Raw genomic sequence first — 23355 nt, 5'->3', positions numbered from 1 at the left:
CACAGCATTGGATCAGAGGTACAAGTCCCACAGGAGATCCTGGAACAAGGACTGACACTCAGCTCCAGAGGGGGCATGGAGATCACCAGTAGAGAACAACCAGGATTTACTACTGAAGTGTTCCGAGCCAGCCACATCCAAGCAGCAGGAAATTATTTAAACACTTTTTTCCTTAGAAGCAAGGTTGGCTTCCTACCCTAGCTAAAGCGAGCCTCTTCCAGTGGCCCTGGCTACGGGAACACCCATGTCAGCTGTGGACACAGCCCAGGCAGGACCCCCAGTGACCACAAGAGGTAGGGACCCGCAGAAAAGGGCTCAGCACATTCTGCATTTCACAGGACAGATGCTCTTCCCAACAGGCATCACCAGTGCTTGGTATGGCAGCAGAGGCCAGGCCCTCCTGCAGTCTGAGTCCCACCAGAGACCATCCCACACACAGGGGACCTTGTCTGTAGCTGCAGAAATCTGGATAACAGGGCAAGTTTCCCAGGTGTTGGTTATTGTGATGTGAGCCCATATCTGTGGTCCACCAGACACCCCAGCTATAAAAATAGAGTTACCTGGCTTTACAATATCACAGCTCAGTAACTGTACAACATCCTCTTTTGCAAAATACTCCCCTGGCTTAATAATCTAGTCTTAAAAAAAACCCCCAACAATTCAGGCTGCTTTATGAGATATTTATACCAAAAAAAAGCAAAATGGGCCTTGCAGACAAGGGAAAGCAAGGAAAGCAGTTGCAATGCAGCGCTTGAACCTGCCACAGACTCAGAGACCCCAGAACAACTCCCTCAAGACCACCTTCATTTAACCTTTCATTTAGTTTCAGCCCCATACAGGTGTGGTTCCACTCAGCTTGGAAGGAAACAGCAGGAGCATCTGCACATTATTCAGGCTTTTAAGTGCATGTCCCTCCCCCACACCATCAAGACAGTTCTCTAGGGTTTCTATAGGTTTCTAAAACCAGAGTGGCATGAGGACACCATGCTGGTGCCATCCTAACTGCTGAGCAAAGCCTCCTCTTCCAGCTGGAAAGGGGCATCTCACTCTCTCAACGTGTCCAGCTTCCACAGGTTGCTGGAGCAGAAAGTGGAGAGCCAGGCCCCACCACATCCCCATTCACCCTATCCTTAAAGTTGATCCTAAATCTATGTGATCTGGCGCATAGAAATCTCACTTCTAAGAAAGAAGTTCAACATTTGATGAGTAAATTGTAAAAAAACAAATTTATTTGAAAAAACTCAAGCCTCTTAACATGAATTCTGATCAACATTGCTAGAACTTGAGAGCCATTAACCTGCTCCATGTACGTTGAGATATTTTCCAACACTAAAAAATAAAAAATAAATACGTACAAATTCTTTCCTCCCCCTTACGTGTCCTAGATGTGAGAGGTTCAGCATCCATCGCCTTAAGATCTCAGTTGAACAGAAGCAAGTAAAAGAGGTTTCTCTAACAGATAAAAGAGCAAAAGCAGAAAAAGTCTCAGGGATGTACCATCTCCACCCACCTCACCACTCTGCCTAAGGTCAGGCACCCAAAACACTTGGCTGGATGGGATGCTCTGGTGGAAGCCCACGCCACGGGCAGGATGGGGCAGCACAGCCAACAGCATGAATGCCAGCACCACAACCTGAGCCCATTTCACATCACCCAGCACTGGGATGAGAACAGGCATGATTGAGGCAGAGTGGGGAGGCAGGGGGGACCCCAACAGTCCCCAGGGAAGGCTTGGGCAAGCAGGGCTGCCACAGCACTGGAGTGGGTGACACTGCCCAGCAATAACCCCAGCCATCTTTCTTCAACCTGAATATCCCGTGAGAAAACAGCTACAAAAACAGGGATTTTAAAGAACTACAGTAGCTAAAGTGTTTTCAAAACATACCTAAAGACCACCTAAAGAGCTAGGAGGCACTGGGCATGAGGGTTAAGGAGCACCTTGCCCCATGCCTGCATCTCCCCTGCAGAGGACCTGCAGTAAGAAGCGTGTGAAGCAGTATTCATCTAGGGCCGGCCCTGAAGCCCATTGTGCTTCAACAAATCCAGTATCCTGCTTTTTATGGCTTTTTAACAACAAAACTCCCCAAAACACACACATATCCCCCCGCCCCCTAACCCCAAGCAGAATACAGAGCTAAAGCACAGTTTAGAGTTAAGGCTCATTCAGATTCAGCTAGATATGGAGACTGTAAGGCACATATTAGTACATTCATGTTACTGTTAAAAAGCCAGACTATAAAAGCCCCCCTGCCCCTGGACACACGAGGATACTGCATGTGTAGTCCTGTTACCTTTGTTTAACACAGATGGAAAGACAATTCAGAGCCTGTTTAAAAATGAACACTCGGTTTAAACACTTCTTACGGCCACCCAGCGCCAGTGGAGCTCTGCCCCAGCCGCCACAGCAGGGCAGCAGCGCTTCCCCGACACTCCGGGAGTAACACCGGTCCCTCACATGCGGCTCTCCTCCTCTTTGACACCACCCTCCACATTCTTCTGAGGTGAGGGGGCTACATCATTTTTTGCCTCTTTGTTCTTCCCAGTCTCATCAATGTTGGTCTCGTCCTCCTTCCCTTCCTTCTTCGCTTTCTCCTCCTTGGCCACCAGGCGATAGTTGATGCCCATTCCGATGAAGAGGTAGATCCCAGAGATGATCAAGACAACCCCACAGGCCCAGTATGTGTACTTGTAGTCACCATATATGTCATTGAGTTTCCCTAAAAGACAAGAGGGTACAGCTCAGCACGAAGCCCCCAGAGCAGCTCCAGGTTATGGAGATATTCCCAAAAGCAGTCCAAGCCCATCACCCTCACATTCAGACAAGGACCTGTCCCACATTCCTTTATTACCTGCTCCCCTACTGTGAGCCAGGTTCAGATCCCATTTCCTTGGCCATTCCTCAGATGCTGGGGTGGTCTACTGACCGCTGCTCCAGGGCCATGGGCTGCCCATGGCTCAAGGGAACCCACCACCACTCAGCAAGCCCAGGCAGCACAGCCAGAGTCAAAGAATCATAGATTCATTAAGGCTGAGAAAGACCTTTAAGATTATCAAGTTCAATCACCAACCCAGCACCACCCCACTAAAACCATGTCCTCAAGTGAGCTCTCCAGGCACAGCACACCCTACCTAGCATAGGGGGTCCCAGAAGAACAGGGCAGCACTCCACAATGGTCACCAGGCCAACAGCGCTGGAGAACCGCTGAGCTCCCACCAGGTCCATCAGGGTCTCAAACAGGATCGAGCTCAGCCAGCCAAAGGCATAGCCAAAGAAGCCAGCATAAATGCAGAAGCCAGCATAGCTGGTGGACATGGGGAGCAAGAGGTGGCAAACACCATTGTAAATAATAGAGATGGCAAAGAAATACTGGATGCGGGGTCTGACCCACTTGGTGTTTGCCACCAGTCCCATGGAAGGTCTGGCAAACATGTCCACAAAGGCCAGTATGGAGAGCAGGAAGGCTGCAGAGTCACTAGGAATCTTCTTGCTCTTTGCGTAATTGCTGAGGAAGACCAAGGGAGCAAACAACCCGAAGAACATGATTACATTGCCTGACAGATAGAGCAGGAAGCCCCTGTGTGTGAATAGAGACAGGTCCAAGAATTTGTTGATTGTCTGGAAGACTGAGCGCTTCTCTTTCTTGGCCTTTCCATCAATGAGGTCCGTGCTGGTGTCACCATCATCCTTTTTCTCCACTTTCCCAGCCTCCTGCTGCACTTCCTTATTGGCCTCTTTCTTCTGATCTGGCTTGGGACCTATGGGCCGCATCAGGGATCCAGCCACGCAGCAGTTCAGCAGGAGGCCTCCCAGGATGAGGAAGCTGCCACGCCAGCCAAATATGCCAAAAAAGAGCTGGTTGACGGGTGCCAGGGTAGAGAGGAAGACAGGGCTGCCTGCCATTGCCAGCCCATTGGCCAGTGGACGCTTCTTAAAGAAGTACTTGCCAATCATGGTTAAGGCAGGGTTCAGGTTGAAGGCAAGTCCAAGACCTGCAAGAGAAAGATAAGGGGCTCAGGGCTAGGATGCCTCCAGGAGCACTGGCAGAAGGGCTGGTCGGACAAGTGGGGTTTCAGTTCTGGGGAGTTCACAGCTCCATTTTCCAACTTAGAATCATGGAATCATTTAGGTTAGAAAAGCCCTCTAAGATAATGGAGTCCAACCACTGCCCCAGCACCACCAGGTCCCCATTAACCCAAGTACCCAAGTGTGACATCCACATGCTTTTTGAACAGTTCCAGGGATGGTGATTCCACCAGTGCCCCAGCAGTTCATTCCAACAACTGACCCATCCACTTCCCAGCTGTCATGAGCAGGAGTCAGCCCCTGCTGCCAGCTAAAAAGATACCCAGGCAGTGACAAGAACCAGAATTTATGCAAATTCAGACATCAACTAATAATTACTGGGTTGAAGTTGCTGCTTTCACTGCCCGACCAGGGCAGAGCCATCACTTACCCCCTATGACCCCAACACAGAAGTAGAGCTCCTCCACAGTGTTGCAGAAGGAGGCTGCGATCAGCCCACAGCCAGAAAGGCAGCCACCTACGATCATGATGGGCCGGCTGCCATACTTGTTCACCAGGATGCTGCTGATGGGACCTGGGCAAAAAAAGGAGATGCACCAGAGAGGAGTTATCTTTGCATGAGAGACCAAACACACACATGCAAGCACACTGCAGCTTTACTGCCAGAGGATTCCAGCTTTCACACAGCATTGCTTCTCCCAGTGAGGAAACTGGGGTAAGGGGAAAGGACAGATGGTTCAGAGGCAGCTGGAGATAAGAGAAGCACAAAATGGTTTGGGCTGGAAGAGACCTTAAAGATCATCTTGTTCCAGCTCCCTGCCATGGGCAGGGACACTTTCTACTAGAACAGGTTGCTGCAAGCCCTATCCAACCCAGATGGCCATTACCAGGGATGGAGCAGACACAGCTTTTCTAGGCTTCTCTGTGCTAGGGCCTCATCACCCTCACGGAAGAATTTCTTCCTAAATATCTAATCTAAACCAACCATAAGAGAGAGAGAATTGTTGAAGCACAGAAAGCTTTGACGTCTCTGAGCAAGTTGCCTTCTGTGAGCTGAAATAGGAGCTGCCCAGCCACCAGCTGGACACCCAGAGACAGGGCTTTGGAACAGGCCCAAGCCACCTGCCTCATGCTACACTGTGGGCTCTGCCCTACTTGCAGCCACCCACCCACCATGGGCTGGGGTCTCAGCCACAAAGCAACTGCACATTTCCTGCCAGAGGTTTCTGATCAAGACCAGATGAAGCTGTGAGTAAACACCTTCTCTGGGTGGAGATGAAGCTCCCAAGGGCTTGGGGAGAAGCAGCACCGCCCCAGGAGAAGGGGTGCTTTTGTTTTCACTGCTACCCCTACCGCAGACAGGGGCCAATTGCCCTTTTAAGTGCTTCAGTATCAGGCGCTTTAATCCAAAGCAAACAGTGATTAGAGACTGCCAAGCATGCTCTACAGACACTAAAATGTATTTAAATACACTGAATGAACATCCATTGAATATTAACAGACCTTGATTTGCCATTAACAGATAGAGAGGTTGTCAACATGTTATTCATGGGTCCTCAGATGGTACTTGACCTTTTTGCCCAGTTTAAACAAAGCCTAGAGCAGGTTACAGAAGCCTTGGTGCTGCAGAGTCTGCTCCCAGCCCCACAGCATTCTGCTCTCTGCTACACAATGCCACCAGGGATGGGCCATGGCTCTGGTCCTGTGAGAGGCAGCAGCAGCACCTGGGAGCTGCCACATCACAAGCACAGAGCACTCAGCACTTTGGAAAACCTGAACCTTGAACTCCGAAAACATGATGCCCCTGAAGAATCAAAAGGCAGCCACAGCCTTTCTTCTGGGAAGTCCACCTGGAAATAGCACTCTCCAAAGGGCAATCAGCAAGAAGCCACCCAGCTGGGCAGTGCCAGGTACTCTAGGGGCAATTCTCCTCACCCCCCCCCACCTTTTTTTAAAGAAAATAATACCCATACCTGTTTTATAGATTCACTGGAAGCGTTTGACTAAACATTACCTGACCTAACTTGATTGCTTAAGCTGCCAAAAACATGTAAGTAATGGAATCTAATCCCAACATGGGGCTGACAAAGGAGCATTTGACACCATGACATCCATGCATCCTGATGGTGACTGCACAGGGCAGCTGTAGGGAAATGTGCTGCTTCCTCACACCTAGCCCTACCCAGGACAGAAGCTGCCCCAGCTCCATGAGATTCTACTACTCCAGAGGATGAGCTATTTTTCAGCCTCCAAGCAAGCAGGTGTCCTAGGAGACAGGGAAAATGGGATGCACACTGGGACTGCTCCAGTGCAATTCAGACTCTGTAAGGGGTCTGGTTTCAGGCAGGAATGAAGGGGCAGCAGCAATTCCTGTGCTTCAGCAGCTGGGGGATGAATAAAAAGTCCTGAGATGGAAGTGATCCTCAAGAATCGAGTCCAGCTCCTGGTTCTTCACAGGACAACCCCAACAATCCCACCATCTGCTTGAGAGTATTGTCCAAAACACTCCTTGAGCTCTGTCAGTCTTGGGGCTGTGGCCACTGTTCTGGAAAGCCTGTTCCGTACCTGACCACCTTCTGGGGAAAAATGCACCCAGGTAGATCTGGAGTACTTTCAGCACCCCTGCCACCAGCATATGGGCAAGCAGCTCAAGACCAGCAGCTGCTGGAATTTAATGGCTACAGCTCAGTGGAAGCAGGAGGGACAGAATAACTGTGGAGGGAGGGGGACATGGGAACAACCACTACTCCAGTACTGGAGGAGGGAGTTCTTACCCCTGCTGCCAGGCAGCTCCAGACAGTGCCCCCAGAAGAACCACCTCTGAGCTATTGGGAGAGGAGGAACGGCCCAGATTGGGTCTCATTAAGGCAGTTACATGGTTTACAAGCTTGTTACAACATTGGAGCAGGGAAATGTGCTGGTCGCTTCGCTAGCTGAGTGAGGACAAAGCAGAGCCTGTTCCCTGCAAAGGAAAAGCCTCGTGCTCAGCCGGGAGCTGACGTCAGCTCCTTTGGATGCACAAATCCAACAAGGCTGCAGGCAACTTGCCAGCTGGGGACTGGCAGCAGGGACAAGCTCCCATTTGCCTCTGAAGTGGCCACAACAGCAGGCTCAGAGTGTTTTCTTTTAGCCCAGCCACAAGACTGTGTTTGCAGGCACATACAAGACCCCCAGGGTCCAGAGACCAGGAACACTCTGCATGTTCTTCACCCACTAAAAACATGCATAAAGTACCCAGCTTGAGAGTTAAAAGCCTTCAAAAGGCAGCTTCTGAAGGACAGGGGAGGGAGTGGAGCTGTTTTAGTTTAGGTGGGCTTGCCTTATTCTGTACTCCCAGTGCACACTACCATCCCCAAACTGCACAAGCTGCCTACAGCACTGCTTGGCACCAGCAAGCAGTAACACGTGCCACGAGGCTTCAGTGCACTCCAAGCACAACTGAGCTGCCAAGAAACTGAGGACAGATTCCTACATACACCCACTATTCCCTGAACTGAAAAATATAAAAATTAAAAAAAAAAAAAAAAAAAAATCAATGTCTTATAATCAAGTGCCCCTAAGAGCAGGGCTGCCACACTGCCACATGTAGCAAGGCAGCTCCCTGGCCTTCAGGAGGATGCTGGGAGTAGGCACAGCATCTGCAACTCACTGTAACAAGGACAACGGCAGAATTACACAAGTCATAATTCCCCGGAAAGATTTTACAGCTTTGCAGAGGACAGATTAACCTGGTTTTTGCATTCTGGGCATTAAACGGAACTTTCTGAGCAACCTCGTTTAAGAAAACTCATTAAGGGACGTTTTGCTTTCAGGTAAGGAGAGAATTCAAAGTGTTAGCAAAATTTTGGTCGTTGTCACTACAGCCAGGTGGGAATCACCAGCCCCAGCAGGAGAGCAGCACCTTGTGCTGTGATGCAGGAGCACAGGTACCACTACCTCCTCCCCACTTACCTCCTGCATACATAACAGCCAGCATGATGGAGGAGATCCAGGACACTTTGCTGCTGGAGGCATTGAAGATGACCTCAATCTCTTTGAAGAACACTGTGATAGATTTGGGGAAGGCATAGGAAAAACCAATGGAAATGAAGGCTCCGACGACCACTGCCCATCCCCACCCTCCTTCAGGAGGAGTGTATCCTGCAGGGCCTCCAATGGCCGGTGGCATCTTGAATCAAGTCGGTGATGATTCAGTTGGGGATCAAAGATCTGCAAAGGACAAAGCATTGCCTCAGCTGAAAGCAGAATCTCTGCTCCTGGCATACAACTGCACAGCTCATGCTCTGTTTGCAAGGCTGGCACAGCACCAGTGCCCCCACCACCATGAGGAAAGTTGATCCGTGAGGTGAGAGCACCCCAGGATCACCAGCACAGTGGGCCACTCCAAAGCACATGCTCAGATTGCAGCTGGCCTTTAAAAGCCCAGTCAGCACACATTTTTAAGTGACAAATTTAAGACATGACACCCTGACCTAAGCTGGAAAGGGCAGGCAGTGTCTGTGACAGCAGCCAGGACTCATCTGCATGGGCAGAGCTCACACAGCATCTCAAGGAGTGCAACCCCAGCACTGCAAAATCCCAGGAAGCCCCAGGCCCCCTGGAGCTGGAGCTGCACACCAAGGTTATTAAACGCAGATACACAGAGGGGAAGTCCCCATGCACAAGCTGAACAGGACACCCTTATTTCTGCTGAAAAAGGGCAGTTGGGTGTCACAGCACACACACCATCCCCAAAGGTCAGTGGCTATGGCTAAACTTAGCCTGAGCGGTGGGTGACCAAGGAAGGCCCCCATATGCCACCAGAGAAGGGGGAGGTGGATCCACACAGAGCAGTCCCAGCAGAGCCTGGTTCCCCTGTGGTTTGGCCCTGGCAGGGCACCTCCAGACCCAACTGCATCCAAACCTTCCTCCTTAATCAAAAAGGCTATAGCAGGTTTCACAAAGCACACAAGTAGAAAAACAATTCACCTAAAAAGTTCAAAACTAGAAGTGACTAGAAAACAAAATTAACAGGAAAATGTCTTTCAGGCTTGCTGAAATGTGGAATCCCCTCAGAGACGCTGATAGGGAGCAATCCAGAGGCCATCAGGTCAGGCTGTTCATGCATGGGCCCACACAGCAGCAGAACTAGATCACACACCAGAGCCTCTGTTTCTCCAAATGAAAGCTGGTCCAGGCAGCTGAGAGCAGCACAAGGCATCACAGCAAGGAACTGTAGCAAGGGCAGCTGCTCACAAACAAGGGTCACAACATGCGAAGCCACAGAAACCACTACCAGCCCCAGAACTCCTGTGCACCCCCAGGGATTTCAGAAGGCATTTTCTGATGGACTGCAGCCTTCCCCAGCCTCATAGTCAGAAATACCCACCCATATTAAGCACCACTAGCCAAGGGGACAGCATTAGGCTCCTTCACCAGAGCCCACCCCACACTCCACAGCTCTCTGCTGCTCAGCTTTGCACTCAAAGGAAAAAGCCACCTTCAAGCAGGAGAGTCTTTTCCAGAGCTCCTGAGGCCATACCAGGCAGAGTGACAACTTCAGAACTTCAAAGCAGTGTGGTGCTGGCTCAGAGAGGTGCAGCCTCCTATTTATAGCCTGTAGCCGCCCCAGCTCACAGCGATTACCATCTCATCCACAGCTGCTGACATGCCAGCATTTACCTGGCACGTCACTACAGCACACACTGCAGGACTACAGGCTCCTGCCTTTTCACTCACTCTGTGTCACTTGGTGCACATCCAAGGCTGGGACCCCAGTGTCCTGGTCGAAGCACAGCTGGTGATCCAGAGTCATGGGGAGATCCTGCTCCTTCCTTCCTGGCACTGGAGGTACTGGCAGCAGTTATCTGATACAGCAACAGGTTTGCCAGAGCCACCTGACACCTGGCTGCGGTGATGCCCCAGACCCACACGGGGCAAGAGGAAGAAAAGCACAGGAGGTTGGATTCTGTAAGCTTCTAAGACCAGTTTAGTGTGACCCAGACAATGAGTTTTCACTGGCAGGGTATTTTCCTGCATCCTGGCCAGTGCAACACATGACCATCATGAGCAGCTCCAAGCCACTCCAACAAAGGAATCATTGACAAGACGCTGCCCCTGGCACGTCCACAGCTGAACTATGCCCAGGAGCCAAAGCCCATTTCCTCTGATTTCCTCTCTGGGACTCAACAGGATGAGCCACATCTCTGGTGTCTGGCTGCACGCAGATCCCTGGGCCAACACACACCTGTGGGCACCCACGTGGGAGCAGCAGCCACCGAGGGAGCTGCCAGGCTTCACAGAGACTCCCAATGCAGTCTGGTCTCTTGGAACACAGAGCAGCCCACCAACCCACCATGAGCACTGGGAATTGCTGAACATGCCCTCCCCACACAAGCTACACACTGGAGCTTCCACCACCTCTTGCTTTGAGTCACACTGAGCTTTCACAGCCTTCAGTGAACCCTAAAGCATCATCCAACCACAATGATTTATCCAAAAGATTTTCAAAAGCTGAAACTACCAGGTGTTGGCTATAAAAGCTCCCAGCAAGGAATATAATCTACTTGTGAGCACTAATTAAAACTACAGGCAATAAAAGCCATCCAAGGCAAAGGCTGAGGAGGTTTTGATGAGGTGTTGGGGATTTTTCCCTTTTGTTCCTGAGACATATACACTGGTTTAATTCTTTCACTGCTCCCAAGGAGCTCAACTCTCCAAAATGACTGTGGCTTGATTAACTTATTTTTTCCTCCCCTACAAGCAGCATTTCTGCTCCTGTAGGTGCTGAAGTGGCATCTCTCTGTAAAATAAAAGGCTTCTGGCAGGTTAAACATGACCTCTCTTGCATTGCTGAGGCACAATGAAAAACCTTGAGCTGAACAAGGTTTTGAGACCAAAGATTCCCAAAGTCTGATGCCAGAGAGTTTACACAAAGAGTTCTGCATGCCACAACACTCTTCCCTGACTCACTGAAAATCCTTATTAAGATCAGTTTTAGAAAGCTCGTCATTCAATTGCATTAGGCTTCTTAACGATTTACTCCTTGCCCCCACACAGAACTAGTTTCAAACAAGCAAGGAAAAAAAAAATAAAGCACACGTAAGGCAGCCAGCCCAACTGGAAAGATTCCCTCCCTTTTGCAAAAAGGGAAATTAAAAAAACCAAAAACAACCTGAACACAAAGTTATGACATTTACAGCTGTTTTGGAAGAGCTGCAACATGTAAGATGTGATTAGAAATCAAATTCACAGCTGCCAGGCAACCAGCTACAGTTCACCCTATTAGGAAATAAAATAGCCATATTTGCAGTAATTAAGACTGATGAGACCAAGTAATGACTGTGAGTATCACAACTCCTCCCTATAAAAGTCCTGACTAATCTGCAGGAATGGGTAGCCTACAGCCACCCTCCTCTGCACAGCAATAGTGAGAGCAGGAATTGAGACAATGAGGATGGTATCACCTCAAAAAAGATCCCTCAGGAGACTAAAGCCCTGCCATCTCCTAGGTCCCACCCACAAGCAGTTATCCTTTCTCCAAAGGGGCCTGGAACGGTATGATTTCAAGACTTTTAGTTACATAATGCAGTAAATTGCTGCGCTTTTGAAAGCTCAGATTGGCAGGACTCCAGCACAGAAAGACAGAAGCTCACATTTATAGAGCACTGCAAATGCCCCAGAGTATTTCTGGGGCAAAGCCTTTATTGAAGTGGTTCACATTGCTTCTTTTTGGGGTCAAAGGAAGAGGGACATTCCCCCATCCAAGCAGAGACCCTGCCCAGGCACAACATACCTCTGCCTCTACTCGCACATTCCTCCAGCTCAAGGCTTCCCTACAGTGGCTATACACTCAGTGGCATCTGCTGCCCTTTGAGCTCACAAAACCTTTCCCCTGGAGCAGGGCTCTCTGAGTACCTGGGAACTGTTGCAGGGCAGGCGGGGAGCCTCAACTCTTGCTCCATGGAGCAGGACAAGCTGAGAGACCCATATCTTTCTCCCACAACCCACCATCAGCCTAGTGCCCACACAGATTTGTGCTGCAGCCAACAGAGGTTCACCTGGCATCTTCACAAGTGTGAAATCCACAGTGGCTCATCCCAGCCCTGCTGTCTTTGCTTCCTGCTCCTCCTGTGCTCCCCCAGCTTGAGATGGACATAGCATTGTCCAGAGAAGGATCTCCACAGCAAAAAGATGTCCCAGCTATCCAACAGCCATTTGGGCACCTTGCGCCCTTGTAAGCTAGACCCAGCTTTTGGTCTGGAAATGCCATCAGCGAAACACCTAGGCCAGGCAGGATGGGCAAAAGCTGCCCCTTGCTAGTAGCAGAGGTAGCAGAGCTTGCACTCCCTGAGGGAACTCTTCCCTCAAGCTCCCAGCAGAAAGGGGGATGCTGTTCCCCAGGAGCTCATTCCCATCAGCCCAGCCCAAAGAATTAGCCACATCCAGCTCCCCCAAGCCCAGCTCACCACAAGAAGCTCTTCCAGTGCCCAGCACAGGGCCATAAACATCCATGGGACATTTGCCCAACATGGGGAGCTGGCAGGCCCCCAAAATCACTCCTTCTGATCCCTGAAACAAAACTGAGATCTCCAGCTGGGGAAATGAAGGGGCTGGCAATCACCAGCTGTTTAAATCCAATAACACTCTATAGCTTCAAATTTGGCCTTCTTCTGGCCTGAAGTGAGATGAAATAGAGATTGTCAGGAGTTGAGACACCACTTTCACCAGTTTTAAGCGGGTTTACAGCATTATGCACGGAGCTCTAATTCCAGCAGGCACCCACAGCCAGGGTTTAAACCTGGCAGCACATGGTCTACGTGACTCCCTAGTGCTTCCAAGGGCTCTGCACCAGGACAATAGTCAATTGAGGCCCTGCTCAGCCCCGGCCTTTGCTGCCGGGGTGACCCAAGGTCAGCAGCACAGGCAGGGCTCACTCAAGGCCAGCAGCCCGCACGGGCAAGCTCAAGGTTTTGGCCAGAAGCAGCCCAGCCCACTCACTGCCTCTTCCCACCAGGAATGGCCAACGCACTCCCAGACATGCCCCGGTCTGCCGGCCCGGTGAGCCAGCACCGGCACGCAGACAGACAGACGCCATGGGGCATAGCACTGGCAGCCACCCTCCTTCAGCTCCCCCACTGGCAGCACAAGCCTCAGCCTGCAGAGGCACAGATCATCCTGCTCACCCCACCAGGCACAGCCACAGTCTTTCCCTGGACACTCACAATTGGTCTCTCTGGTGGACACAGCCCCTCAGCCCCCAAAACACTCCCAGCATGGCACAGGGCAAGAAAGGCTGCAAGCTGCTCTGCAAAGTGAGATGTTGGGATAGCTTGTTGGCAGCTTTGAGGGAAGCCAACCAACCAGAGAGATGAGCAGCTCTTTGTGTCCACCAGAGAAGCTCCCGTCTGGGGCTGCTGTGACTGGTTGTTAGCATCAGCAATGCTCAGTAAGGACCAACCATCTTACTGGTGTGAGAAAGCATGAAACCAAGCTTAAGCAAGCTACCAACAAGCCCAAGGGAAAAAGCCTGGCTTATTTCTACACCAGAGCCTGGCTGTGGTCATGGCTCTTCTAGAGCCCTCTAATCCAAAACCCTGCAGCCAGAGGGGTTTGCAGACCAGTTACAAGAATATTATGTGAAGCAAGCAGCTCTTGCATGTAGTCTGGGCTCACATCAGCTTTAGCCCCCAGCACAGCACCTAGAGTCCCCTCTCTAACTGTCCCCCCATTCCTAGGGAAAGGGATCCTCAGGGCACCAGCTGCAAGCCAAGCCCCTGTCTCAGGTGGACACAGGGGGTGCTCAAGCCCCTGCACAGGGTTTCCCAGTCACACCCTGAGCACAAGCTGTGCTCTGCCAGGACACAGAGTTGATCCTCCCTGCACTAGTGGAGCTCAGGAACGCTCCCAGGACACCCTGTGCACTCCCAGAAATCCTCAGAATGAGAAAAATGTAGTATGGACTAGGATCGGCATTCTTTCATTAGAGACCCACAATGCCAGCCAGAGACAGCTCCGGGTGTCTTGGCAAATCACAAAAAGTCACAGCGGTTACCATCAAACTGAACTGGCTGTCCCTTCCCTAAGAGCAGGAGTCTGAATTTTGATCCCAGCCACTGCCACATTATTGCTACCTTCAAGCCCTCAAACCACAGATGAGTAAGCACCAGGATGGAGGTGGGACATGCACACCAAGGATTCAAACGCACAAGGGTGGAGGTGGGAGAGGAGGTCACACCAAGGACCCAGGAGTACACAGATGGAAGTGGGACACTCGCACCAAGAACCCAGCCCTCAAACCAGGACCAAGGCAGCACTGGGATGGAGGCAGGAGAGGAGGTCACACCGAGGGTCCAGTAGCACTCTGGTGATTGTGGTTCCAGTAATTAACTACAGCCTCACATGAATTTTCCTCAGCTACAGAACTACTCCGCAGCGGCTCTAAGGACACAGTGAGTCATACTGACACCACCAGTAAGAGGCTCCCGCTTCCTTAAGAGTCTGTTATAGGCTGATTCCAGAGAAGGAAATGGGAAAAGCCATAAAAGCGCAACAGTAGATTTGCACTACAGGGCCTAATGAGATGCACATCCCAAGCCTACGTGCAGCTTTTCAACTCCTCATAAAGGAGATATAAAATGAGAGTGTGAAGATCACTGGGTATTTTCCACCTTAGCTGCCAGATAAATCAGGCCAACTGTGCCAAATAGGAGCCAAGAGAAAACACACGCGACCATTCACACCTTTTCCAGGTAACACCTCCTGAAAGGGAACAATGTTTCACACCTTCCCAAGGAGCTAGGACAGCCACAGGCACCCCCACAGAGAGATAGGCCATACACTAGCGGAACTTGCCTATAATTGGGAGGTCCTTCACCCCAGCGATTCATCTAAGACCAAGGAAGTTCCTCGCCAACAAAGGCACTATCAGGAGCTCGGGGGAGTTTCTTCACACCCAGCACACCCCTGCTCCCTGCCCTGGCCCATTTCTCAGCACTGCTCCTTTCCTTCCAGACACAGCCAAGGAAACCTCAGCGCCCAGGAGAATCCAACGGCACTAAATTACCTCACTTAGCATGAAAATGGGATGCCTGTGCACCACAAAAAGACTTAAGGCTCACAGAACGGCACAAAACCAGAATCATTATACGTGCTTCCTTGCGATGCAACTAAAGAAAATCCACCTTTTTCCTCAGAAAAAACTTGAAGCTGGAGAACATGAGTAACCATTGTGCAAAAGGTCCACACTTAAGGGGCAGGGTGTGAGCACTCAGACCATTTACTGTTACAGGACACAAATCCCACCTCTCCTGCCGAAGATACAATTCACAATTTCCTTATGATCCTCCTGCTCACACTCATCCCCTCTGCCTGAGTCAACTTTCAAACCCCCCGGCATTGTTCATTTTCATGATGCATTTGTGCACCCTTCTGCTGCAGGACTCCTGCTCAACCTGCAACACCCACCCTGGGTGAAGCATTCCAGCAGCATGTCTGGAACCCAGCCCCGCTAAGCTCCCCCAAGCATTTCACCCTGGGGACAGCAAACACCTTTCAGAAGCCACCAGGCTTTAACCAGAGCAGACCCCAGGACCCGAGCCGGTAGGTGCTGGCTCTAGGAGTGTTCTGAGAGCCCCTTGTTGCCCAGCGAATGTAAGCTACCACCAGCCACCACTGAGCTCTAGCAGCCCCAGCTTTCTGCTGCTGGTCATCGCAACGCCTTGCCAGCTGACTGATTTGCACACCAGAGGGTGGATGCACACCCCAAACACCTATGGGGCCATCATGACCTTACTACCACCTCCTTCCTGAGCAAGGCAGAAACAAGCGTTAAAGGCACCTTTCCTGGAGCCGGAGCACGGTTCCACAGTCTATCCTGCACAGCCAGCAAGGGATCACGGTGCTCAACGCCTTGGGTGACTCACCCACCTGAGCAGCCTCGAATGCCCGAGGTCCAGCTCTGAGCACCTGACAAGTCACCTGAAGGCCGGTATGAGCGGCATCGCGATGCAGGGCTCACCCAGACGCTGAAGGCTGCAAGGGTGCTCCCCACGGCGACAGGGGGTAACCCCGTGCACCCCAATACCGCAGACCCACTCCCAGGACATGGCTCCCACGCAGCTTCCAAGCCCTCCCCGCCTTTATCAAGAGCCACAGACACACAGTGATCACCTCCTTCCTGCGCCCCAAAGTTTATCGAGCACCCTCAAATGGTGCGGAGAGTCCCCCGCGCGGCCCCACAAATACGCTGGGGCAGCGGCCTGAGGGGCCGGGCAGGGGAAACGAGGAGCTCCCCAGGACAGGGAACCCCCACCTCGGGGCACCTGGGCAACCCGGGCCGCCCGAGGCCACCATCCATCCTCACCGCTCGCCGGGAGAAGGAGGCCGGGGAAACCCCCGCCCCAGGACGCTACTGCCGTTAGAGAGGACCGAGGGCGGTCGGGGCAGAGTACTGAGGGATCCTCACCACGCGGCCGTACCAGAGCGGGAACAAAACATGGCTCCCCCCTCAGTCCGGGGGCGGGGGAGACTGAAGCAGCGGTTCCACAAACGCCGGTGTGTAACCAACCGGCCACCGAACGGACGGGCTGCGCGACCAGCCACAGGGGCGGCCTCCCCGCCCCAAGAACGGCCCAGGACCATCACCGGCTCCGGGACCTCACAGCCGGGCCGGCAGCTGCGGCTCCGGGGAGCGCGGAGCCGCCAGAATGCGCGGGGCTCCCAGAGCCAGGGCCTGACGCCGGGGCCTGACCCCAAGCCCCCCCTCGCTCTCTCGCCCCCTCGCTCGCCCGTCCCGTCGCGCCACGTGGGCCGCCCTCACCCTACCTGCGGGTGCCGCCGCCGCCGAGTGCAGCCGCCCCCGCCCCCGCCGGTATAAGGGCGGAGGGGCGCGGGGGCGGGAGCGGGGCGTGCCCGGCCACGCTCCGCCCCCCTCGCGCCACGTGCGCCTCGCGGGCCCCCCCCGACCCCTGCCCGCCCTCACGAGCCCCGCGGGCTGGGCCGTGCGCCGCAGCACGTACAGCCCCGGCACGGACCGGCCCGGCACGGACCGCCACAGCACGGCCCGCCACGGCCCCACGGGCCGCCGCAGCACGTACTGCCCCGGCACGGACCGGCCCGGCACGGCCCGCCACGGCCCCACGGGCCGCCACAGCACGGACTGCCCCGGCACGGACCGGCCCGGCACGGACCGCCACAGCACGGCCCGCCACGGCCCCACGGGCCGCCGCAGCACGTACAGCCCCGGCACGGACCGGCCCGGATTACTTCCCCACGCAGCGGCAGCGCGGGACTTCCCTGAACTTGTCCCACGGAGTGACTCGGCCCAGGAGTTCCACTCGCTGGGCGGGAACCAGGGGTCCCCTTGCCCTCATCCCTCCCGGGGTCCTGGACACGCTACAGAGAGTCATGGGGGGCTTCCTGGCCCCGCCACTGGGGACCCTGGCCCGGCTCCTGGGGGGCCCTGACCCCACTCCCGGGAGTCCTGGCCCCATTCCTAGCATACCTGGCCCTGCCTCCGGTGGTCCTGGACCCCTTCAGATGCAGAATGCTGCACAGTGTCTGTATTAAAATACAGCTGCGCCTAAAAATCCATAAAAATACATTGCCTGATGATTGTGCTTTTGTGTTCACCACATTTCTTAGCATTGCCAGCCCTTGCTGGCAGCTGTGCTCCCATGAAGGTAAGGACACACTGCTGGAAGGCATTTGTGGTGATCACAGTTATTTCAGCTGGGCCATTGTACCCAGAGATGTGAAGGAGCTGGATGCCCTCACCATTTCACTCACAGTTTGGTTCTGCAGGATGAAACAGTCCCAGGCTCTGCGTGCCAAACTGTGTGTGGGAGAGGTGCGTGGGAGAGGCCCTTGCTGGCAGCATGTTCCCATCCCAAGCAGAGCTCCTCATCTCTGGATGCAAACCAGCCTGTGGCAGCCGTGCATCCCATGTTCTTCACTCCCTGCATGTCCCAAGTCCTGCACAAAGGGACTGTTACCTGGGCGTGTTTTTCTCTGGCTGCTGTCTCCCAAAGCCTAATGATGCCACTTGACTTCTGCGTCGCATTTGTAATGCTCTAATTTGTTTCACAGCCAAAAGAAGAGTGGTGTAGTTCAACTGTGACTGAAGGAAGAGAAAGAAGGGAATAAACAGTGACGCTCCACAGATGGAGACAGAGCAGCTGTGGGGAGGTACCAGCTCTTCCATATCAAAGGAACCACTGCTCCTCCATCACAGCAAGCATGGTCACGGGTGTACTCTGAGCGTGTTGAGGCACTGAATGGACCAGGTGCACTCAATAAAAGGCCAGGGACTACAACCAACTCTTTCACCCACTTCTGAGGTGAGACACCATAACCCAAAGAGTGAGTGGGTGGGAGGATCTCTTGATCCAGCTGTTCCTGTGTGACTGAGCAGGGAGAGGCCTGTGCTCTGCTTTGCTTAAACAAGATAAATAACAATTCAAAGGGGCAATTTTGGATCAAACTCAAAGTGCCACTTGGCTCTGCTGCTAAGGTCCTACCCAGGCTCAAGTGCTCTGCTCCGCTGGGACAAGCAGTGGGAAGTGCTGTGGTGGATCCCAGGTGGGACATGGTCTTCCAGTTTCCTTTGAGAAGACCCAGTGCTGCTGGGATGAATGATGCCAGAGAGTATGTCCTTCATCTGGCACTGATGTGCAATGCCTCAGTGTGTGGGTTTTAGAGCAATGTGCAAAACGAGAAGCCAGGGATGGCAAAGCTCAAGTGAGTAGGGAGCTGCCAGAGCAGTGATGGACTGGAAGGGCAGGTGAGAAACTGCAGGACATCTCTGCTGCTCCTGCTGCTTCTCCATCTTTCTGAAAATGGGAAGGAGTCCTTCCTGCTCTGTGTTGCTGCATTTTTGTCTCCTTTAAAAGACGGATTTAATAATAATCCTATTAGGATTTTTTTTTCTTGTGAGCAAAACAGGATATTGTTTCAGGATATTGGGCAACAAAGCTGTCCTTGAAAAGCAACACTAAGCAGCCTCGCAGTCCTGTTTCTGACTGCATTTCTGGTGGACACTAATCAAGTTCAACATCCGGGACAGCCAAACCATTTCATTTCCAGAATGTGAGAGAGGCCTCAGCAGAGCAGTACAAATTCAGGTTTTCTGTTTACCACTGCAAACATTAAGGACCTCTAGTAATCTCAAAACATAATCACTACTTCTGATTTCTCTTGGAATTAATGTCTGTAGCAGATGTAGAAGTCTAGTCCTCATCTGTCATGAATACGCATGTCCTGCTTGATAAGAGAGGTAACAACATGAGTCCAAATCCAGGAATTCTTGGAAATCTCTTCGGAAAGTCTGTTCTATTGAGATATCCATCCTAGTTTCCTGACTAGGCTTTGGAAAAGAGTTTTCTGAGCTTTTGGACTGACATTTCACTTCAACTGAATTTCCAGGCTCTGAGTTTACCCCATGACAACAGAAGCTGAAGAGAAGGCATCAGATCACTGTGCTTACGGAATGTGCAAGTTCTCCTCCATGGATGGTATAGGTACGATATTGTTCAGGGGTGTATTGGTGTAACAGCCTCTGCCATTGTTTAGAAAATAACCTGCCTTAGAAAGAAAGAGCCTGCTAAGATGTTCAAAATGGCCATTATTGCCATGGAAGAACTCTGTGGTTGTGTTCATTTTTATGCTCATTTAGATCAACACTTTTTACCTGCCTGGATTCCCATTGCTGCTCTGTTGCCGCCTGTGTCAGGTTCACACATACATTCCCCAGGGATGCAGACCAGCATTTAACAAGGTTGTTTATCCCCAAAGATCCCCCTTGGATCCTGACACTTGTGGCCATGTCAGAGAGACCTGCATTTGCCAGCATGAAGAACCTCATACTTGTTACCTAGTGGCAGTGGAGATAATTCCTTATCAAAATTGGCATTGGGCCAGCATGTGACCAGTGAGTGGTGAGACAGACAGTCATTTGCCTCATGAGATGATGTGAGGCTAGAAGAAGGAGGATAATCTCCTGCAGTCTTTCTTGGAAGCCCTGACCAAAAGGGACTGCCACCTCTGTGAGCTCCAGGGGAAGGGGAGTGAGGAGGATGGTGTGGGGTGGTGGCAGTCAGAGGCAAGTGGCAGCAAGTCAGCTGGTCCTGCTGTTCCAGATGGGAAGAGGGTAACTGTGCCCTGTAGAGAGCTTTGATTGCGGCATTTGCTTTGACCTGGCTTTTCTGCATCCTGCCTAAGAAAGAGAAGGCTGTGCTGGCTCCAGCTGCGTCCTGGCAGCTGCCAGTCCTGCTCTTTGCTGCCAGGAGAAGCATCCTTTTCTTGAAGGGCTTGCCTGGAAATAAGTGAATCTTGACCACATGGAGACCACATGGCAAAAGCTGAGATGTCACAATTGCTATAGTCCTCCCTTGTCCCTTGCACTGTTCCTCTTCCTCATACTCTGGGGTAAGAGCCCCCTGGCTCTGTTCCATGGGCCCCTCATGCTGCAGCCTGCACAAGCACGTCACCTTTTGCCAAGGAACTTATCTGGCCCAAGAAATGGTATTTCTATTCCTCCTGCCCTTCCGTTCCTGGACCAGAGGAAAGTGAGGCTGTTCAATGTCCTTTTTCCAATACTAATTGAATGCTCTGTGAGGACTCACTCATGAGGGTCTCTGCTCTCTCTTCAAGGAGTATGTGGGCTGCTGTCCTTCCCTGATTGCTATCCCATATGTTCCCAGTGCAGTAACTTGTTCTTTCCACATTCTCCTTGCTTCTTTCCCAAGTGCTGGCTGCCTGACTAGCACATCTTGGCAACACCAGTCCTCACTCAAGCAGGTCCATCCTTTAGGGTCTGTAGCCAGTGCTGTCAGTGCCTCCAGGCAGCAGGGGAAGGGGCTAGTGTTTCCTCTGGCATGAGGGGCTTGGTGAGTGAATATCACCCCAGAGAGTGAGAGCTCACTGGAATGGAGCATCACCACAGAGGAGACACAGAGGTGAGGCTGCTGGATGAACACTCAGCTGCATCTCAGCCACACTGTTGTTGTGTTGTTTTCTTCAAGCTGGGGTCACCCAAACCAGTCTGACCAGCACAAGATCCTGTTCTGCTACATACACCAGATGCTGCGATCGTCTTTATTCAAAAACCTTCTGGCAGAGCTGGGGACCCCTGAGGCAAGAGGCAAGGGTACTTGGTCAGGCCATGGTGGTGGGTGTACTTCTTGCCGTGTCCAGCTCTCCCATGGGATCTCCACTGTCCCAGAACATACTGTTTTAATTACTCTATTCCTGTTCTTGGGGTGGGGAGGAAAAGGTGGGGGCTCGGCAAATAATTTAACCATATCCTGCACCAAATAACTTCACGTGTCATTAACACTAGCTCACCTGCATTTCATTCTCTGTTGTATCCCTGCCCAGACAGGCTATTTCCTCCTGCAAAATCCTGCATAATCTCTGGCTGTCAAGAGGTTGGTGGCATTCCTAGCCATGTCTCTTCATCTTCAAACAGGATTCAGCATCTCTCCCTCTCCACACAATGCATCTTTAGGAACAGTTTCCACTGCTGATGGGTTTGTTGACTGGGCTGCTTCTAGGAGGATGCTACCTTCTAGAAGCATCCCAGAGCATTCCAGAGCTCGGGGTAGTTTCACCATTGGGATGAGCTGGAGCTTGGGGCTGTGCTCCAGTTCCGTTTCTCCTTTGCAGCATCTATAGCAACTGTTTTCTTGGAATATTGCACAAAGCCAGGCTTCTCTCTTGTAGTACTTGACATTTTTGGTCCTGCATCATCTCAGGAGAGCTTGGGGCACTCTTGTAGGTCTGAAAAGGAAGGGAAAGGACTGCAGGCAGCCTGAGAGCCAGGAGGTTTGATCAGCTGACCCTGACACCTGTGAAGACGTCTCTCAGTCCCTGGCCATGCTGGTCCCACTCCCCAGTTGCTCTCAGGCCACTCCTGCTTCTAAACAGGGCCGCACACTCCTGCCCCACAGCACGCTGTGGTTGTCTGGCCTGACACTCCCCTCCCAAGTCACAACATGACTGGGATGGCCATTGGGATGGCCATTGGGATGTCCTGACCCCACAAGTCCCTGGGGAGGCAGTGAGTGCTGAGACAAGCGCATGCTGAGAACAGATAAAACCACAAACCCCAGTATTTGTCCAGAAATCTGCTCAGAATTGCTTTGCCTTGATGAGCCCGGAGGATTATTTTCCTTAGGTATTTTTAGACTGGGTCCTGGCAAGTACCAGATGACTGGGATTTCCTGACTGAGCATCCAGCTGATGGACAGCATGGAGCCTGGCTCTGACACTCCACCTGGGAGCCCTGATTGTCAGTGCATCAGTGCACTGGGCCGGCCAAGATGACAGGCACTTAGGAAGAAAGGCACTTGTGAAGTGGGCCATGAGGTCACCTCTGGGCCATGTGTACAGCTCCTTGGGTCTGAGCACCTCTCCATTCTTAGGGAAGGGACTGAGCCCCCTCCCTCTGCCAGGCCAGCGCCAGTGCAGATTCCCATGCTGCTCTGTATCCTGGGCTGCTCTGTATCTGAAAGACTGTCAGGGAATAAAGGCAGAAGCTGCAGTGAGGAAGGCAGGGACATGCTCCCATTCTCGTGCACCAGCAAAGAAAGTGCAGAGCCCTCAGGTGAGCTCCTGGTGGTTCAGACTGGGTTTCTGAGGAGGACTACCTCTGGAGTCACACCTGTGCATGTGTAGTGAACATGACCCCATTTGTGGGGCCAAGGGGAGGCAGAGGGGACAATAATCTGTGTGATTCTCCCCTGGCATCCCTGCCCAGGTGCCTTTTACTCTCTTGCCCCCATGGATGGCAGCAGCATGAGGATCCTTCAGCCCCATTCTGCCTCTCTGGGCTGGCTCAATACCTGAACATTCCCCCAAAATAGTCCCCCAGAGGCCATCAGTAATGAAAAGAGAGAGAAAGGTGGTACCTGCACCACACTGCCAGCAATGTCCCAGATGGTGCAGCTGCCTGTCTCTTTAAATGCCCAGTCCCCAGCCCGTCAGGCTGCATGGAGGTGAGCAGGGAGACAGGAGAGCCAGCACTGGCAGTTTCTTTGTGGCTGAGTGTGTCACTGTTTCCATCTTCCCCTTGCTGGCAGGGCCCAGTGGCAGGACGGCCACGGTGTGCTCACATCCCATACTGTGAGCACACAACCTATTGTGTGCATGTGTAAATACATATTTGTGCTGCTTGTTTCCAAAACCCCTCTTGTTCTGTTCCCAAAGAGTCTGGACTGACAATGTCAGGAAAGCCTCTGTCCCCCTGGCTTTGTTTGACCGTGCTTATTTGGAGGAAAGATCCCCGGAGAGGAGCTCACTGCTGCTGCGTGCCCTGACACAGGTTTGCTCCTGACAGGGAGTGGGCCCCAGGT

The 23355-nt window shown here is 52.3% G+C and overlaps 1 protein-coding gene and 1 long non-coding RNA gene across 3 annotated transcripts; one reads left to right on the top strand and one right to left on the bottom strand.

Annotated features, from left to right (window-relative positions):
* Window positions 1-1207: 1207 nt before the first annotated feature.
* Window positions 1208-16926, bottom strand: SLC16A1 (solute carrier family 16 member 1). 2 transcript variants are annotated; one of them, XM_059867491.1, is made up of 5 exons: window positions 16829-16926; window positions 7976-8233; window positions 4455-4598; window positions 3130-3990; window positions 1208-2717 (listed from the first exon to the last, which is right to left on the bottom strand). In XM_059867491.1, exons 2-5 carry the CDS (start codon window positions 8190-8192, stop codon window positions 2452-2454), a joined length of 1488 nt encoding a protein of 495 aa, XP_059723474.1. In that variant the 5' UTR covers window positions 8193-8233; window positions 16829-16926; the 3' UTR covers window positions 1208-2451. The 2 variants fall into 2 exon arrangements, with proteins under 2 accessions (XP_059723474.1, XP_059723473.1); XM_059867490.1 differs by lacking the exon at window positions 16829-16926 and adding an exon at window positions 9743-12945.
* Window positions 16927-17116: 190 nt separating this feature from the next.
* On the top strand, window positions 17117-19642 carry LOC132338294 (uncharacterized). Its single transcript, XR_009489420.1, has 2 exons — window positions 17117-18342; window positions 19427-19642. It is a non-coding gene; the product is annotated as an uncharacterized LOC132338294 (long non-coding RNA).
* Window positions 19643-23355: the final 3713 nt, after the last annotated feature.

This window comes from Haemorhous mexicanus, chromosome 25 (assembly GCF_027477595.1).
Source record: "Haemorhous mexicanus isolate bHaeMex1 chromosome 25, bHaeMex1.pri, whole genome shotgun sequence".
Lineage (NCBI taxonomy): Eukaryota > Metazoa > Chordata > Aves > Passeriformes > Fringillidae > Haemorhous > Haemorhous mexicanus.
Note: the sequence above shows the minus strand (reverse complement) of the source record. Positions and strands in the feature narration are given on the sequence as shown.